Source organism: Carassius auratus, unplaced genomic scaffold, assembly GCF_003368295.1.
Source record: "Carassius auratus strain Wakin unplaced genomic scaffold, ASM336829v1 scaf_tig00214830, whole genome shotgun sequence".
In the NCBI taxonomy this organism is placed as follows: domain Eukaryota; kingdom Metazoa; phylum Chordata; class Actinopteri; order Cypriniformes; family Cyprinidae; genus Carassius; species Carassius auratus.
In genome coordinates, this window is record NW_020527820.1 from 5036 (window position 1) to 22604 (window position 17569).

Consider the following 17569-nt stretch of genomic DNA (forward strand, 5'->3'; position numbering starts at 1 on the left):
ATTGTATCTGTATATTAAGAATATATTTATTGTACATCTATCATAATTTGACACCTTAAAGAAAAGTGGTGTCCTCTCATTATTTATGTATTAATTAATTTATTGTCATTGTGTGTACAGACTGATGTTGTCCCTTTTCTTCAGAAAGCAATTGTTCCAGATAATAAATTAAATAAAGAAACTGAAGCACTGAAGTTTCTTATCTCGGAAAACAAAATTTCTTTATGCAAATTCTCTATTTGCTCCATGTACTAAAGTGAAGTGTGTCTGGGGCACGGAAGGAGAAATTCATATTTTTAATCATGATCTTCTCATCAGCTCTGCTTCTGCTGGCAGCAGCTGCATCCTGTGAGCTTCACTGATGCCTCATTTAAACTATAAAGCATTTATCTAAGCTTCATAACTGTTAACAGAAGTTAAAGCATAACTTATAACACATTCTTTCATTGTTATTTTCAGGTGGTGTTTTCTGTGTTGAGCTCACTCAACCTTCATCTATGGTTGTGAAACCTCAAGAATCATTCTCCATCTCCTGCAGGATTTCAGAATCAAGCTATTGCATTAATTGGATCCGTCAACCCACTGGAAAAGCACTGGAATGGCTTGGATATCTTTGTAGTGGTGGTGGCACTAACATTAAAGACTCAGTGAAAAACAAGATCAGTTTCACCCAGGACACGTCCAAAAACACAGTGTTTCTACAGGGGAAGAATTTTGAGACTGAGGACTCAGCCGTGTATTACTGTGCAAGATACACACAGTGACTAAACAAGCCACCGCTCTGTACAAAAAAAGTTTAAACACATTAAACAAATGAACATCAGCTCAACTGGTTTTATTCAACTCAATATTAACATGACTATACCAACAAAAGTTATTTTTGTGGTCAAGATCAGGTATAAATAATTATTAAAGTTAACAACTACACATATTCACTCATTACAGTATATTATACAATTCTACTTATAAACCATGTCTTATCTGTATGATTGCAGTGAGATTGTGAGAAGTTTTTATCATTTTTGAGCATTATTAAACAGTTTTCCAATGAAACATGATATATACTCTCAGTCTGTTCAGGGATGCTTCACCATCTCCAGAGGCAACAGCAATAAACAGATGTATCTGCAGATTAATAACATGAAGAATGAAGACACTGCAGTTTATTATTGTGCAAGAAAACCACATTGACAAATACAACTACAGTACTATACAAAATCTGAATATAACAAGCAGCAAATTAAACTGCATACATGCTTTCATGACATCTTGTTGAGAAGTTCCCGTTGCATTTCCACTTGAAAACTGTTTGGTACAATTAACATTCCTGGCACAGGTAGCAGGTGACAGTAGAATTCCTGCAGTGATGCACTGACACATGATTGTTCAGGAGTAAATATGAAACCAATATATTACTAATGTAATATTGACAAAAATAAATATATGTATAGTCATGGGTGGAAGGAACACACGACAAGGAGAGCTCAAAATAAATACCACGGAGGGTGGATTTATTCACAACAATTGTGCCAAGGTGAGGTAAACGATGCTGAGGTGATTAAGTGCCCTTCGTCGTCGTGTCCAGTGTTTCGTGGTTCCGAGTGGCACTCGTGGGGCTGGGGCCGTTATCTCCAGGACCAGAGTTAAAAAGTCATTGAAACAGCAGTTGATGTATCCGTTGCCAACTTTAATCCTGATTTCAATGAAGTACAGTAGAAAAACTAACCGTAACAACAACAACTGCCTGGAATCAGCATATCTCAATCCTTCATCCTCACCAGCCTTTAGACGTGCCTCAAAATGTCACATCAAAGCATCAGTCTATCAGCAACAGCTGTCCACAGACTTCATATCAGCTTTCACAACTAAAAAAACACCAATCATAAAAAATACAACATTTACTCCACCCACAACAATAATACATTATACAGACTGAAATATCCTGAAATTATCATTAGTAATAACGATAAAAAATATATAACAATGAAAAAATTATAATATTGCTGAGAAATGCAAAAATTCAGATTCAAAGACAACAAGGTATGAATATAGTTACAGATAAATCATAATTTAATCAAAAATATTTTAATATATTTTCCCAGTTCCAGTGTTTCCACACATGTTGTGTTTGTAAAACAGATACAGTGTATGCAAATGTCATGATTTAGTCAGAGTCACTCAGTCTCTCAAAGGACTGTGTTATAAACTGGATCCTCAGTCAGTGTTTGTGTTCTGCTGCAGTGCAGTTTCTTTTCCTTTGACTGTTTTTTGGCTGATAATGGAAATGTTACAGTATGGAGTTCTGCTGATGATTATGTCAGGTGAGAATGATTTCACTTCTCCAGATTGTTGTCACTTATGTTTTTTCTATACCATCTAATATGATTTTTTGCATGTTTTTCAGCTGTTAGTGGTCAGTCTTTGACCTCCTCAGATTCTGTGGTGAAAAAGCCTGGAGAATCAGTGACTCTGTCCTGCACTGCTTCTGGATTCTCAATGAGCAGCTACTGGATGGGCTGGATCCGTCAGAAACCAGGGAAAGCACTGGAGTGGATTGGACAGATATCTGGCTCAACTGTGTATTATGCTCAGTCTCTACAGGGACAGTTCTCCATCACCACAGACACCAGCAAAAACATGCTGCATTTAGAGGTGAAGAGCCTGAAGACTGAAGACACAGCTGTTTATTACTGTGCAAGAGACTCACTGTTACACAAAAGACTGCAGGACTGAACAAAAACTATTCATGCAGCAGATCACTAAAGCAACTGCAAACTTCCCCACAATTCAACAAATGTATACTTGTTTATAAATTTATTTAAAAAAAAAATAAAATCTTCCTCATAAGCAGATTCTCAAATAAATTAGTGAATAAGGTCTGGATTAATTAAGGTACATCATAAAAATAGATTCAGAGTATGAAGGGTTGATTAATCAGCAAAGATACAAAACTTGTACAGTTGTCATACATGATATTATGAAACAAAAATATATGGGAATATAGCAGAAAATATAATGCGTTATATTTTAAATAACACATTTGTTTATAAAGCACTGCTGCTTCTATTTGTCAGTTCCCTGCAGTTTGCAGTTGCACTATATATGACTATATTTTGATACATAACACATCACAATAAAGACAAAAAACTGCACTACATTTTTATATGCAATAGCTTTATTGAAACAATTAATTTGTGTATTAATTCTTCATGAGTTAATGCTTGATAGGTGAAAACTAAACTTTTACCAGACTTTTTTCATGTTTAAATACTCAATAGACAGAAAAGACAAAGGACATATTTGCATGTATATGTACATAACGTGAACATATATAGGATAAAACAGTTTAATTATTTAATCACGCACACAGTACTACATTTTATTACTTGTACATCTAAATAATTGTGTTGCTGAATATAAAATTACAAAAATTATAATACACAAGTAAACTATCACATATTTTTCAATATTTGAATTATGTATTTATTTATCCAGGATCAGCATGATTTCACAACAAGAAGTTCATCAACAACAACAACCTGATATTGGAAAAGTGCTGATCTGTGTTTGCTGTTCTACTACAACTCATTTAAGCTCTACAGCTTTATTAAAGACCTTTACCTACTTTCTCATGAACAAAACACAATGCCATGTCTGTTTGATGGAACTGAGGGGTTGTACGCACATGCCTGCTGCAAAAATGTTACATTTATTTACTGAAGTACAGTATTATTTGCATATCAAGATAGCTGATACAATTGACCATACAATGAACCTCAATAGTCTCAAGCTCCAGTGATTCCACTATTCTGGGGTTCGATGCAAATGAACTGATGTCTGTTTCATATTTAAACAGCTACACTGTGGAGTGCAGGACTCATCACCAGATCAGCCTTCAGATAAACCATGTTCACTTCATTTCTCTTGCTGTTGCTGGCTGCTGTGTCTTGTAAGTGAATCCCCTGAATAAACAAACAGTTTTCAGTGTAAATATTAATATTCATACATCTAAATGTTGTGTTTATCCACAGGTATTGACTGTCAGGTTGTGCTCACACAGTCTGAACAGTCAGTAGTTGTGTCTCCAGGTGCTTCCTACAAACTGACCTGTGCCTGCAGTGGGTTTACTCTTAGTAGCGCTTACATGTACTGGATCCGTCAGGCACCTGGAAAAGGACTGGAATGGATTATTTATTATTATTCAGATGCTTATAAGAGCTCAGCTCAGTCAGTTCAGGGCAGATTCACAGCATCTAAGGACAGCTCTAATCTCTATCTGCACATGAGTCAGTTAAAGACTGAAGACACTGCAGTGTATTACTGTGGCAAGAGACACAGTGGAAGCACAAATACAAGCACCTGTTCAAAAACTCATCATGAGAAATGGGGCGGACATGTTTGAGTTATGCAAGCTCTAAAGTAGCATAAGGCCAATCGGAGGTGTTTTAAATGTACAAAAAAAAAAAAAAAAAAAAAAACTTAATTATAAAACTTTTATTAATTTCACACTTAAGTTTCCAGTAAATCTGTATCTCACTAGTCTGTTTTCTAGAGTAACCTATGTATTTGTATTTAATATTCAGTAATATTAATTTATCTTATAGAAATAAAGGACTGGACGTTTTTTACAATACAATTTGCATTAACTCTACATGGGTACTGTCACAATGGAAGCCATTAAAAAAAGTAGTGCTAGGATTTATAGATTAATTAAACTATTTATCATGACCATACTATGACCATCCTGCAAAAGCAGCCTACCAGGCAGAAACATATGACAGTTTAACTCATTTCACCCCAAAAATGAGAACAAAACCAGTCTATGGTATTCATCAGGGAAGGAGAAAATGTAATAAACTAATAATAATAATAGTAAAAAATTATTAAACACAAACAACCAGACAAACACTTCCCTGCCGAGCTAGAAACTGATTGCTGAAAATGATCAGATCACAATAGCAGTTATATTGCAAACATCCCCAAAATATAAAATATCACTTGTTTATTTTGGGTCTGAATTTCTTTGTATTATAAACCCTCAATATTTTACTCCTCGATATTTTGTCAGTGAAATTTGTGAACAAAAACTGCTGCAAAATCAGAATTGCATGTTTAATAAGCATAATCATATTTACTCATGGTAAGTATAGGAATACATCTTTATGTATTCATCTTATTCATCTTTACATCTTTCTGAATTCTGATCTCCCGCACCTGATCGTCATTCACTAATCACCAGCACCACAGTTCAAAAGTGCACAGAGCACACACACACACACACACACACATACTGGTTTCCATGTTTGATGGGGACCAGCTTTTTAATCATCACATGTGGGGACCACCCTTTCTAAAGGGTTTTGAGGTTTGAAAAAAATTAGGGACACTAACCATAGCTCTCTTAGCCTATACACGACTTCAGACAACTGAATTAATGAAGTAATGTCTTGACCATGCTTAATGGGGACTTCTGAAATATCGGGTGAACATGACTTACAGGGACCAAATTAGCATATTTTATGCATATCATTTGCATAATACACACACATTCCCATGATTTGAGGGGACCTTGCGCACACACTAATACACACATTCCCATGATTTGAGGGGACCTTGCGCACACACTAATACACACATTCCCATGATTTGAGGGGACCTTGCGCACACACTAATACACACATTCCCATGATTTGAGGGGACCTTGCGCACACACTAATACACACATTCCCATGATTTGAGGGGACCTTGCGCACACACTAATACACACATTCCCATGATTTGAGGGTACCTTGCAACAACAAATATTACAAATGACAAATAAAAGGCATTTTACTGCATTTGATATTTTGCTCTTAAAATGGGTTTAATCCACAAAGTAAAATTTAAATGTTTATTAGTAGTACAAAAGTTAAAATTTTGAAATTTCACTTTATTTTATGTGGATCTATACTGTAGTGAGTCCTGCAAACGGTTCTAGTGATGCAAAGCTTCATTCTCGCACAAAAGCCCAGTTTCACAGACAGATTACCAGGAATAGGCCTTACTTAAATTAGGGTATAGACAGAGGTGGGTAGAGTACCCAAAAACTGTACTCAAGTAAAAGTCAAAGTACTAGTCTTGAATAGTTACTTGAGTAAGAGTATCGGATAAAAAAAATCTACTCAAGTGGTTAGTTACTAGTTACTTTGGGTCATATATACTGAGCCTATTTTTATTAAGATAGATAAAGTGTATGTAATGTATGTGTGTCTGTGTATAAATGTTTATATTTCATCAGCCTTTACTCCAATTTATGTAATTTATTATAAAACCCTGTCTGTTTACTTAAGTAACAGATATATGTGTCATGGCATAACATATTTTTAATACGCCTGACTTTATATTAAATGTGAATTTTACATTAAAAGTTAATGTGATATAAATATTGCTACTAATCTTTCATTGTTCAGAAAGAGAGCAAATAACATTTACATTATTAAAGATCATTTTCACTGACAGTCTAGATTTCAATCACTCTCAGAAACTCCCATTAAAATCACTGAAACTGTTAACACTGTGAAATCAATATCTTAATTATAGATTCGTACACACATCTGCACTTTGTTGTTTCTGACGAGAGAATTCTCCAGAAAGCGGTCTACAATCAGTGAGCGTGTGAAGGAAGCACCGACATTTCAGCGATGACTCATCGGAACACCTCTGATTGGCCATTGCATTCAAAAGCTCAACAGAATCGTGTGTGATTGGTTAATGTGCAGCGCTGTAAAAACGCGTCTGTCTCTGGCTCAGCGCCAGCAAGCGATCACAGATCTGAATTTAGCAGCTGATGATATGACTTGCTGAACGTACTCGCGCCGGTGTGATTGTATTACAATTAATAAAATCTTAATCAGCTATTTTTTGTCTTTTGGAAGCTGCATTCAACTTGACTCCCCTCTGTTATAAGCCATACACGTACAACAAACTAATGTCACAGTGGTATCGTGTAGGCTACTGTAATCGAATGTAGCCCAAGTTATTACCTGTTAAACAGTAGACAGCACACGCGGTGTTCATCTAATAAGGATCTCCATCCAGAGAAAAGTAGACGGCGCGTTTGGAATAAACTGAAGCATTTACAACATTTATTGCATTAAGATAAAGTAACGAGAGGAGCGTAACCCACAGTAACGAAGTAAAAGCACAGATTTTTCCCAAAAAAAATTTACTCAAGCAAGAGTATAAAGTCTTTAAATATACTCCGAAAAGTATTAGTTACCCCCAAAAATTACTCAAGTAAATGTAACGAAGTAAATGTAACTCGTTACTACCCACCTCTGGGTATAGAAACAGCTTCTATTAAAATGCCTTAGAAAAAAACATTACTGGTTTGCATTTTGAGACAAAACAATGGCACTGACATGTTTTACAAATCCTTCAGTGCAAGTTATCTTCAGTTAGGACGACTCTAAGTTGCATTTTGCACATGTGAATACAAAGGATTTAGCATAGTGAATGATTGCCTGTATATGTTCCAACTCATATCATACCCACAAGTCAAACATTTAAACCTTTCCACTTCGAACTATTCTTTCTTTAAATTATTTTAAAGTAGTGTTTAGCCCCAGCCAACCACCCCACATCAGCTACTACTCACTGGATACTTATCAATACAATAAACCTACTACTACTTGAACTTCAAGACAATAATTCAGATTAAAATGACTGAATTCAACTTTTATTTAGTTAAATTTCACATAACTCTAAGTCAAACCTCAAAACAAAACCTCAAAAGTCCTGTTATACTAAATGTAAAAAAAAAAAATATATAAACTCTCACCATGCTTCCTTTCACAAACATGGATTTCAACTTTTGTTAGACCAATGCTTTCAGCGTGTGGCCTTGCACTGGTTTAACGGTTTAAGTTATTCTATTTCTTTAAGTGCTGCTGTGGCTTTAACTTTAACAAAACTTGCCATGCCAGATAGTTTCATCTTTACAGTATTATCTGCACTGCAATTTCTTTTTGAAAGCTGTAATGCGATTATAAACATAAAATTTTACTGTCTTCCAATCGCGGTTCCTCAGAGCTTGTGGTTCAGCTTTCAAGCATTTCTCACAGTCACTCTTTGCTGGTACAGTGCCAGATATGATGAATGACTTCAGGTGCCTTTCCACCGCCTGCACCTCTGCCTGCTGCCAGGGAGCTTTCTTCTGGCTACTTTTACCTTAAAGTGATCAGAAAATAAGAAATGATTAAGATTGTATGCTGGAATTCAAATCTGAAGTTCTGAATTCTGAATTCATTCAAGGATTCGATCTCTCTCTAAACCCTCCTTTATCGAAGCTCGACTCTGTTCTGATTGGTCAGATGTCCCAGTCTGTTGTCGGTTCTACCGTTGTTTGAGAGTAGGTCAAATTACACATTCGCACACAGCCAATGAAAACCAGAGGCTGGGCTTTTGTTACAAACCTGTGTAGGTTCATGCAGGAAGCAAGTCTGGAATTACGCAGGACTCGTTTCTTCCTTTTGGGAGACTAATTTAATTTGTCCTGAACTTTGACCTTTTTACATTTGATCTTTATATTACACACTACATAAAAAGGTCATACCTGAGTAAGCATAAAAGGGGTACTTTAACTAGAATTAGGTCAGAAATTTGTGACTAAACACATAAGATATAACCCGGTGTCTGTAGTCATTTTTTTGAATTGTCGAGAGAGAGAGAGAGGAGAGATTGTTATTCTTGCCAGATACGGTGCATTTATGAATTTCAGAAGGATCTATGACCCTCTCTAGAGACAATATGCAATGCATTTTTTTTTTTTTTTTACTTAAGTAGATTTACTTAATTTCCAAATGTGTTAAATTTACTTGAAAAATGATTGTGCAAAAACTTGCCAAATAAAAATTAAGTAAATTTACCTCTTGTTTTTTTTCAGTGTAGGGTAACTGGTGGCTTTTAAATGACAGAGGCATGAATTTAGAATTTCTCAGGGATAAAATGACAAACAGATATAAACTTAGTGATTAAAATTGAGCATTCTTTTTTACCATGTGGCTGCTACTGCAACGTTTAGCCAATTCTAGTTGAATTTAATCCTACAGAAAACAACAGACGTACCAAAGAGAAATATGTAAAGAGTTCACCTTTGCAAGGTGGTCTCATAGCACTGGCTCCTGAAGACATCGGCACTTCTGATGATGGTTTGCCTCTCTTGTGTGACATATTCCTCTCGGTAGCAGGAAGTGCCACCTCGGCTGAAGCTTTGATGGAAAATAATCAAAGTTCAACATTTTCAGAAAGAGAAGTAATATATATATATATATATAATATATATATATATATATATATATATATATATATATATATATAAAATAAATAGTAGTAAATGTGCTATAAAATTCTGACAATGCACAAGTGATGGGTGTTATTGTCCAACTCATGATTTTAATCATTGCAAGTATAGCTGAACTACAATCTACATCATGTCTTTTCAAGAAACATTTTAGAAAAAATAAGCTCAAACTCTTTAAACAGAGTACTTCGTTTTATTTTAGTCAAAAAGGAATCATGTCACAATTCGTTTTGTGCCTCGACCCACCCAACAGAAGAGAGTGGATCAGCTAGCTTTACATAATAAATGTAACTTTCTCTTATGAACCCTTAATTTTATAGTATTAAGTTCCTCAAAAACAAAAAGTTTACAATAAAACATGTTGATAATAAAATAGATAAATTTATATTCATACTTAATCATATGTAATAAAATGATAATGTTGAAGAATAGCTTGGAGGCATTTGACAGTAGTTTTGACAAAAAATAAATACTTTTTTAGTGTACTGAATCATCTTCTGCGCTGGAACAATGTGTTTGCCCATCAGGTCTTCACAAGTCACTTGACTGATAACAATCAATAACTACAAAATGTAATGGTGTATTTTGACAGTAATACAAACCGTCAACAGTAGATGAACAGTGTCCCTCTTGTATGCTCCTGTCTTCCTCATCACAGTCATTAACTTGTTCTTCCTCATCACAGTCAACTACTTTTTCTGTGGAAGTACAAAATACAGCTTTACAGTGGTTTATAATGGTTTGCAAACTTGGTATAGGAATAGATGGTTAAAAAAAAAATCTATTAAATTAACAAACCATCAGGATCTATCCCAATTTCATCCAAGTTCTTGCCATGGAACTCAGCTAATCTTCCTTGCTCAAGAGCCATTAAAACTTTGCTGATCTTGGCTAGTTGCAGGGTCTTCTCAGGGAGTCGATAGAACTCACGATGGATTCTGATGTCGTGCCCGAGAAAGTTTGCCAGCTGGTCCATCTCGGTGTCGGTCATGTTCAGCACTGTTGAAAGGGTCGCGGCATGCTTACGCAGCCTGGTAGATGTCAGTGCCTTGGGACACTTTGCACCACAAGCCTTTGCAAAGCCACGGAGGCAGTCTGACCCTCGGAAATGTGTCATGGCTTCTGGTCTAGCAAACATATAGGCATTGTCTTTTAAAACCCCACACGCCTCTCTCTGCTTAACAAGGAGTTCTAAGGAACACAGCATTTTTGGAGTCAGAAGGACTGGAACTGGCCGACCACGCTTTCCCCTGGTGATAACCCTTGTGAAGTGTCTGCAGAGTTTCTTCTCCACTTCGGAGAGAGCCCAGTCCACATCCTCATGTGGATCAGAAGTGTCTCTTGATAAAAACACAGACAAAGGCATGCTTGCCACCTCTCCTTCTCTCCGCCGATTAAAGAGAATCATCTGAGCTAGACACACCTTGGCCAGCTCCATCCAGGCTTTAGTAGATGGACTTTCAGAGAGCAGGTTGAACCACTCATCTTGCACTTGACTGAGAAAAGTATGCAGTTTTTGTACGTCTTCAGTAAAGGGCATGAGCGTGGGCACATTCCACTTTGCTTCCCTGATATTCCTCAATGCTGTAGCAGAAATCATCTCGTTCCACTTATTCGCATGGACTTCTTGAAACTCACTGGCATTCTTCACAAGCTGTTTGTCATTGGAGATTAAGCCCTGAGCTTTCAAGAGTTTGCATACTTTAACCAGGGAATTCCCAAGCTTGTTAGCAAGAGATGGAATCAAGAATTTGTCGGTTTCACTGTCATACCCACATGTATACTTAACAGCTTTGACGGTCTCCATGTACTTCTTTGGATTTACACAATCTTCCAGTGTTTTTAAGGAGGTGACTTTCCTGGCATTGTGAATCAATCTTCCCAGTTCTCGCATCTTCTCCCGCACACATTGTTTATTCTTATCTGATAGCCCACCTTTGTTCAACAAGTGCTGCCCAATATCAGTAATTACTCTGTCATTTTTTATTATATCTGTGATTGGGTCAGGATTCATGGCACTGATTACTCCCCACAGTTGTTTGGTCATGTTTGAAGGCACAGGCCCTGTGTAGGTACACATGGACTGAACACGGTTTTTTCCTGGTTTGGGAGGGTCTGATTGTGGTTGAAGTCTACAAGTACGCATGTGTCTCCACAGGACCTTTCTTGTAAAAAGTCCTTGACAGTATGCACAATGCATGAAATCTTCTCCCTGCACTTCTTTACGTGGTCGTTTAAATGGCACTAGTTCCCCCTTTCCTGACTCCATAACAGCTGCATTGTGAGCATAGTTTCCTCTGTTGCGAATATAATCAAGCTGGTTTTTCCTCTCCTTTGAACCCTTTGGAAAGCTTAGAGCTCTAGCCACATCAGACTTATTTTCATGTGAACTTTCTAGATGCCTTGCCATCTTAGCATAGGGTTTACTGCAGTACAAGCAGTAATGTCTCTTGTTGTACACTCTAGCACCATCTCTTTTTTGGTATGCACTAACAACTATTCCGTCTGTTGTGTTCTGACTTGAACTGGGTTCTTCTCCTGTTCCAGATGCTTCAGACGCAACATTGTGCATTTTGTCTGACGTTGTGGTGTCAAAATCAGGGCAACTCACTGAGCCAGACTGATCAATATCCAGTTCATCAAGAAGCCGACGTTTTGCCTGGTTTAGTGTAAGGCTAACATCACTGTCACTTTCAGAAGTGGTATCTGGAACATAATCATCGGAACTCTCTGGTGTAGAATCAAAGAGCTCATCAGAATCTTCAAGATTTGTATCTTTCATCTAAAAATAAAATAAAGAAAGAAATGGGTAGAACTGCTGCAATTAATTGATCATTTGATTTTGACAATAGTAGCCAATTTAATGTGTCTCTGTTAATCTGTTGAGTTTTTTTTTTTTTTTCTCAATTTTGCAAGTCACATGTGATGATTTGCTGCTTCTTACCATGTTATAATAAAGTTCTCAGTGCAAAAGTTATGAACAGTTGTTCTGACAAAAAAAAAAAAAAAAAAAAAAAACTGATCATTTTGGTCTTAAAGTAAAATAAAATTGAATAATTCTCTGATACTTTGCAGTCAATATCACATGAGAATATATTAATATTACATAAATTACTGATGAGGAGAATGATCTTAGGAATGAAAAAAAAAAAAAAAAAGACATCACGTCTCTTGTTGTGACTTAAACTTACTATGACACTTTTAGTCCGTCTCAGTTTTGGCACAAAAATCTCATTTTCACTGTGGTTCTGGGTTGCAATCTGTAAACAAAGTATAAACAATATTTGACATTTCTATTGCATTTGAAATATGAAAATAAAAAAGTTGACCAGAGATCAAGAGTGGAAAATATCCCTGTCCAACATCCTCTGTCTGCGCTCACACACACACATATTGAATAAAACGGGCCTCATGGGGACCTTTCACACACAACGTTTAGTGTTCCTCATGGGGACCAGATTCATCTAATCTCACACAACATCTCAACTCCCAACACTGAGCGACCAAAAGTGTGTTGTGGGGACGTCGTGAGTGAAAATTTTAAAGCACCAATTAACCAAGAAAAAGTTACTTATGAAGGACAAAACTGGCCCCAAATATTCCACTACCTCTAACCTACTGGACACATGTTGATAAACTGTTGAGGGAACTAGTTTACAGCAGATAAGCATCAAAATATGCACCAAAAACAAAAAAACATGAAAAGACTGACAGTAGACATAACTTTCCATTGATAAATGTGACCGTACCTGTTGAGGAGACCTGGTTTGACCAAAAGCATCATCCACTGGAGTCTGTGACTGGAGAGAAGCATCATCAACTGGAGTCTGTGACTGGAGAGAAGCATCATCCACTGGAGTCTGTGACTGGAGAGAAGCATCATCCACTGGAGGCTGTGACTGGAGAGAAGCATCAGAGTCACCTGCTGCTCTGCTATTAGCAGCAATGCTACTCTCCTGCAAGAGACAACACCAATAATGAGAAGATTTCACAACATGGAAACACAAGAGGCTAATCTGATGCAGACACTGAATGACCAATGAGACAATCGGCATCATTTTAAACATTTATCCCTGTCCAACATCCTCTGTCTGCGCTCACACACACACATATTGAATAAAACGGGCCTCATGGGGACCTTTCACACACAACGTTTAGTGTTCCTCATGGGGACCAGATTCATCTAATCTCACACAACATCTCAACTCCCAACACTGAGCGACCAAAAGTGTGTTGTGGGGACGTCGTGAGTGAAAATTTTAAAGCACCAATTAACCAAGAAAAAGTTACTTGTGAAGGACAAAACTGGCCCCAAATATTCCACTACCTCTAACCTACTGGACACATGTTGATAAACTGTTGAGGGAACTAGTTTACAGCAGATAAGCATCAAAATATGCACCAAAAACAAAAAAACATGAAAAGACTGACAGTAGACATAACTTTCCATTGATAAATGTGACCGTACCTGTTGAGGAGACCTGGTTTGACCAAAAGCATCATCCACTGGAGTCTGTGACTGGAGAGAAGCATCATCCACTGGAGTCTGTGACTGGAGAGAAGCATCATCCACTGGAGTCTGTGACTGGAGAGAAGCATCATCAACTGGAGGCTGTGACTGGAGAGAAGCATCAGAGTCACCTGCTGCTCTGCTATTAGCAGCAATGCTACTCTCCTGCAAGAGACAACACCAATAATGAGAAGATTTCACAACATGGAAACATGGGGGGGGGTAACATTTTACCCATTAGGCCAGGCATACAACCCCCACATTTAACCCCTAAATTGGTCTAAGAACATAAGACCCTATTATTCAATGTACTTAAAAAAATAAAATAAAAAAACACCGACCCTCAAGTCATAATGGTTACAAATTATTTTCATATTTCTAATAGATTCAAATTCTAATTTCTTCAAAAACCAAAAATTAGTTATTTCTGCAACTTACTTGGGTTCTCCATGGGCAGTCGTCTCCCCCATAATCATATGTGATTTCTTCTCCTTCTTTAATGTCTTTCAGCGCAAATAAACACAGGTGTGCCTTTCCATTCACATCGATTTTCTTCATCTTACAATTTGGATGTTGGTGGTCATCGTTAACTAACCGCCCAAACGATCCATCTTCCCTAGATGCATCAATGCTTAAATTTGAGAGAAAAAAAAGGGAAAAGGATAAATACAAGTGTTATAATGCATCAACACAAATCAGTGTGTTAGGCTGCATTTACACTGCATGGTTCAATTGACCCAATTCCAGTTTTCTTCATCCCATGTGGCACAGATCAGATAAGAGTCACCAGCGTTTAAGAAGGAAAATGAAGAGCATGGATTCAGATATTATCAGATCAGTTTCAGGCCTAATTCAGGACTAATTACCCCTTAGCTAAATGTTAACTGGTCAAACTAGTTTCATAAGACAATGAATGTACTATTGAAATTGAAACTGTAACAGTTTTTTTTTTAGATTGTCACCAAATGCCGTTTAAAATGCACACACTGGATAAGTGTCACTCTTAAAAAAAAAAAAAATCTAAGCACGTTGTCAAAAAAAGGGATACATTCACAAAATCAGAATTGGTCATGAAGACCTGTAGTGTAAATGTGGCCTTATTTTAGCAAAAGGAATATAGCTTTGGTGCAATGTGACTTCTTACCACCATGTTTTCCCTCTCCACTTAAACTCGAACATAAAAACAGCACAGGATGGGTGGTAGAGTTTTCTTCTCCTCTCCAGCTCTGCATAATTGATCAACTCACCCCTGTACTCCACAATAAAATCTCCTTTGCAAAAGGAACCTTTTGCAAATAATCCACGTCCTGCAGATACAGCAAAAACATTTTCACCAAAAAAATTAATTAATAAATCTTGCAGAGATAAAGGGTGATAATTGTGCACACAGAACACATTAATAGTAGCTTATTTAAAATATTCTGCAACCTGGTTCCTAATTAACATAGATTTTCTATTCCATACTCACAAGGTTATGGTTCCATATTTCGTAATTATTAAGTGATAAATCAGTCATACCAGACACCACCTTACCTTTCACCGCATTGATGTAGTTCACCTCGAATTTAGTTTTGTCAGACTTCGTGACAACATGATGCATGGCATCCTTAAGAGGGCTGATTCGTGGTGGCATTTCAATCTGGAAATATATATATATATATATATAAAATAAGTATAAAAAAGTATTTAAAAAAATTACACCGATTATGGAGAGATATGCAGAATTAAACTAAGGTGTTTATTAAGCAGATTTTATCTTTATTGTCATGCAACACTGTATTGTACTTACGTAATGCAACAGTTCATTACAATGTTACATTTATCAATGTGACAAATCAAAACTGAAGGTTACATAAATCTAGGACAATGTTAGCGTTTAGGGCCTCAACTCACTGCATTAATTAAGGCCCTAATCTCTCACAAAATGACAATCTGTTCCTATATAATCCCAGGCCTTGAGAACTGCTGATTTGGACTACTCTTATGGACGACCTCTCCATACAAACCCTGGTTTAGTTTAACTACTGTCATTACTACATCGAAGATTAACCTTAATCATTTGTTCATTTAAAGCTAACGTTACATACCTTTTTTATTTTGCTTCATTTCTCTCACGAGCCCAGTTAATTATATGATTAATATATAATTATAATTATATATTAATAATATGACATAAAAAGAGAGGTTTTTGTTATCCTAAAAACTTTTTTTTTTTTTTGGAGTAACATCTAAACAGTTTTATTTTATTTATTTTTTTTGTAAAAAACCATAGTTAATTTTTGTAATGCAATAACCCCTCTAGAACCCGTGACCAAACAAGAAATGTAACATTTCTTTAATATAAAAAAAGTAATAATTCCCCTTCCAGAACTAAAGCAAAACAGACAGAAAGCAACTTAATATGCAAAGAATCGCTACATTAGCAATCAGGCAGGCTGAAGATTTGATAAAGATTTTCACTCAAAAATGATTCTTAAATTGTATGATTATGCGATCGCTAATTGAAAAACAGAGAAATATCACAGGCCATACATAGGCCTCAACAGTTAATTAGCACCACTGTTAACTAGCTAGCTAGCGACTTTAGATCTAATTAACCTAATTGGTTTTAAATGTGCTTACCTTTTATTTAACTTTTTGCTCTGCACAACTTCAGAATCTCCTCGAATCTCAAACAATCTCCTCGAGTCGGTATCTCCTGTAAAGTCTTCTTATCGTCTGTCCGTGTGAAGTGTCCACTTAATACGCATATTTTCATATTGCTGCTAATATCGTTCCTAATGAGGACGATGAAGTGGGCGGGGCCTACCATATATAGATAACGTGTGTGTGAAGAAGCGCGCGCAGTACCGCTGAGAAATGTTTGGGGGCGCAGCTGAGCACTCCCTTCACACTCACACATTCACGGATAAACGTGTGTTATGGGCCATCGCTGAAACTCCGCCCATCACCTTCAAAACAGCTCCTCTAATCATTTATATGGCTTTCCCTTATGGGGACCTGACTTTTGGTCCCCACAACGCAAGAGGTCCCCATGACGTGACTGTGTAAACAGACTCATGTCCCCACAACGTGATGAATACCAGAACACACACACACACACACACATTTCTCAAGCTATGCATAATACAAATCATGACAATACAAATGGCCCCAAAAAAATATTTCCAAGTACTTTTAGGGTCAGTATCACTAATACTGATACTAATGCTAATGCCTCTAATAAACATCAAATTATTTTGACTGCGTTCTGCTAAAATTGGTTATTATAACCTTTTAGCATTTAAAAGCCTTTGTGTTTACCATCATCGACAACAACAAAAATCAACATATAAAAACGGACAAATATTGCCTATCCAACCCAAAACCGAACAGAAAAAGTTATTTTAGGATCATTGATTTATTATAGTTTGTTAATATATATATTTGTTTTCATCTTTAAAAGATTGAGTAATTTTGTTGTTTTTCGTTGCTTTAATTAGTTATTGTTTTTATTTTTTAAATAATGTCAATTTTTTATAGTTTTTCAGTTTAATATGTTTTTAGATTCTGTTTATTAAACAAACTAAACATACATGAAATAATGCTTTGGCAACTAGCTGATATAAAAGTTTTAATATTTTATAAAATTTGTATTTTATTTTCAAGTAATGAAATGTATTGTGTTTAAGTTACATAGTTAAAATTTTCAACCATAATAGAGCCAACTAGGGCCATAA

At 36.3% G+C, this 17569-nt stretch overlaps 1 protein-coding gene and 3 gene segments (V, D, J or C); 3 read left to right on the top strand and 1 right to left on the bottom strand.

The window, feature by feature from the left end:
* Nucleotides 1–288: 288 nt before the first annotated feature.
* LOC113093022 (Ig heavy chain V region 914-like) lies at nt 289–925 on the top strand. The segment is given in 2 exon segments: nt 289–348; nt 460–925. Coding segments are annotated over 2 exon segments (351 nt in total).
* Nucleotides 926–2271: 1346 nt separating this feature from the next.
* On the top strand, nt 2272–2756 carry LOC113093021 (Ig heavy chain V region 914-like). The segment is given in 2 exon segments: nt 2272–2321; nt 2405–2756. Coding segments are annotated over 2 exon segments (372 nt in total).
* Nucleotides 2757–3775: 1019 nt separating this feature from the next.
* LOC113093023 (immunoglobulin heavy variable 3-11-like) lies at nt 3776–4402 on the top strand. The segment is given in 2 exon segments: nt 3776–3949; nt 4032–4402. Coding segments are annotated over 2 exon segments (414 nt in total).
* A 2806-nt stretch (nt 4403–7208) lies between these two features.
* LOC113093020 (uncharacterized) lies at nt 7209–17206 on the bottom strand. The gene is made up of 10 exons (XM_026258843.1): nt 16473–17206; nt 15384–15489; nt 14995–15157; nt 14289–14481; nt 13809–14015; nt 12532–12600; nt 10139–12122; nt 9943–10038; nt 9132–9248; nt 7209–8208 (listed from the first exon to the last, which is right to left on the bottom strand). Exons 2-10 carry the CDS (start codon nt 15481–15483, stop codon nt 7985–7987), a joined length of 3153 nt encoding a protein of 1050 aa, XP_026114628.1. The 5' UTR covers nt 15484–15489; nt 16473–17206; the 3' UTR covers nt 7209–7984.
* Between the last annotated feature and the right edge of the window lie 363 nt (nt 17207–17569).

What these genes read in the sequence shown, in the direction of transcription:
- LOC113093020 (XM_026258843.1), bottom strand. Translation starts at nt 15,483, where the DNA reads ATGCCACCACGAATCAGCCCTCTTAAGGATGCCATGCATCATGTTGTC. An exon ending in AATTGGGATAGATCCTGATG is followed by an intron (nt 10,039 to 10,138) that starts GTTTGTTAATTT and finishes GTACTTCCACAG; the next exon opens with AAAAAGTAGTTGACTGTGAT. An exon ending in CTGTTCATCTACTGTTGACG is followed by an intron (nt 9,249 to 9,942) that starts GTTTGTATTACT and finishes TTTCCATCAAAG; the next exon opens with CTTCAGCCGAGGTGGCACTT.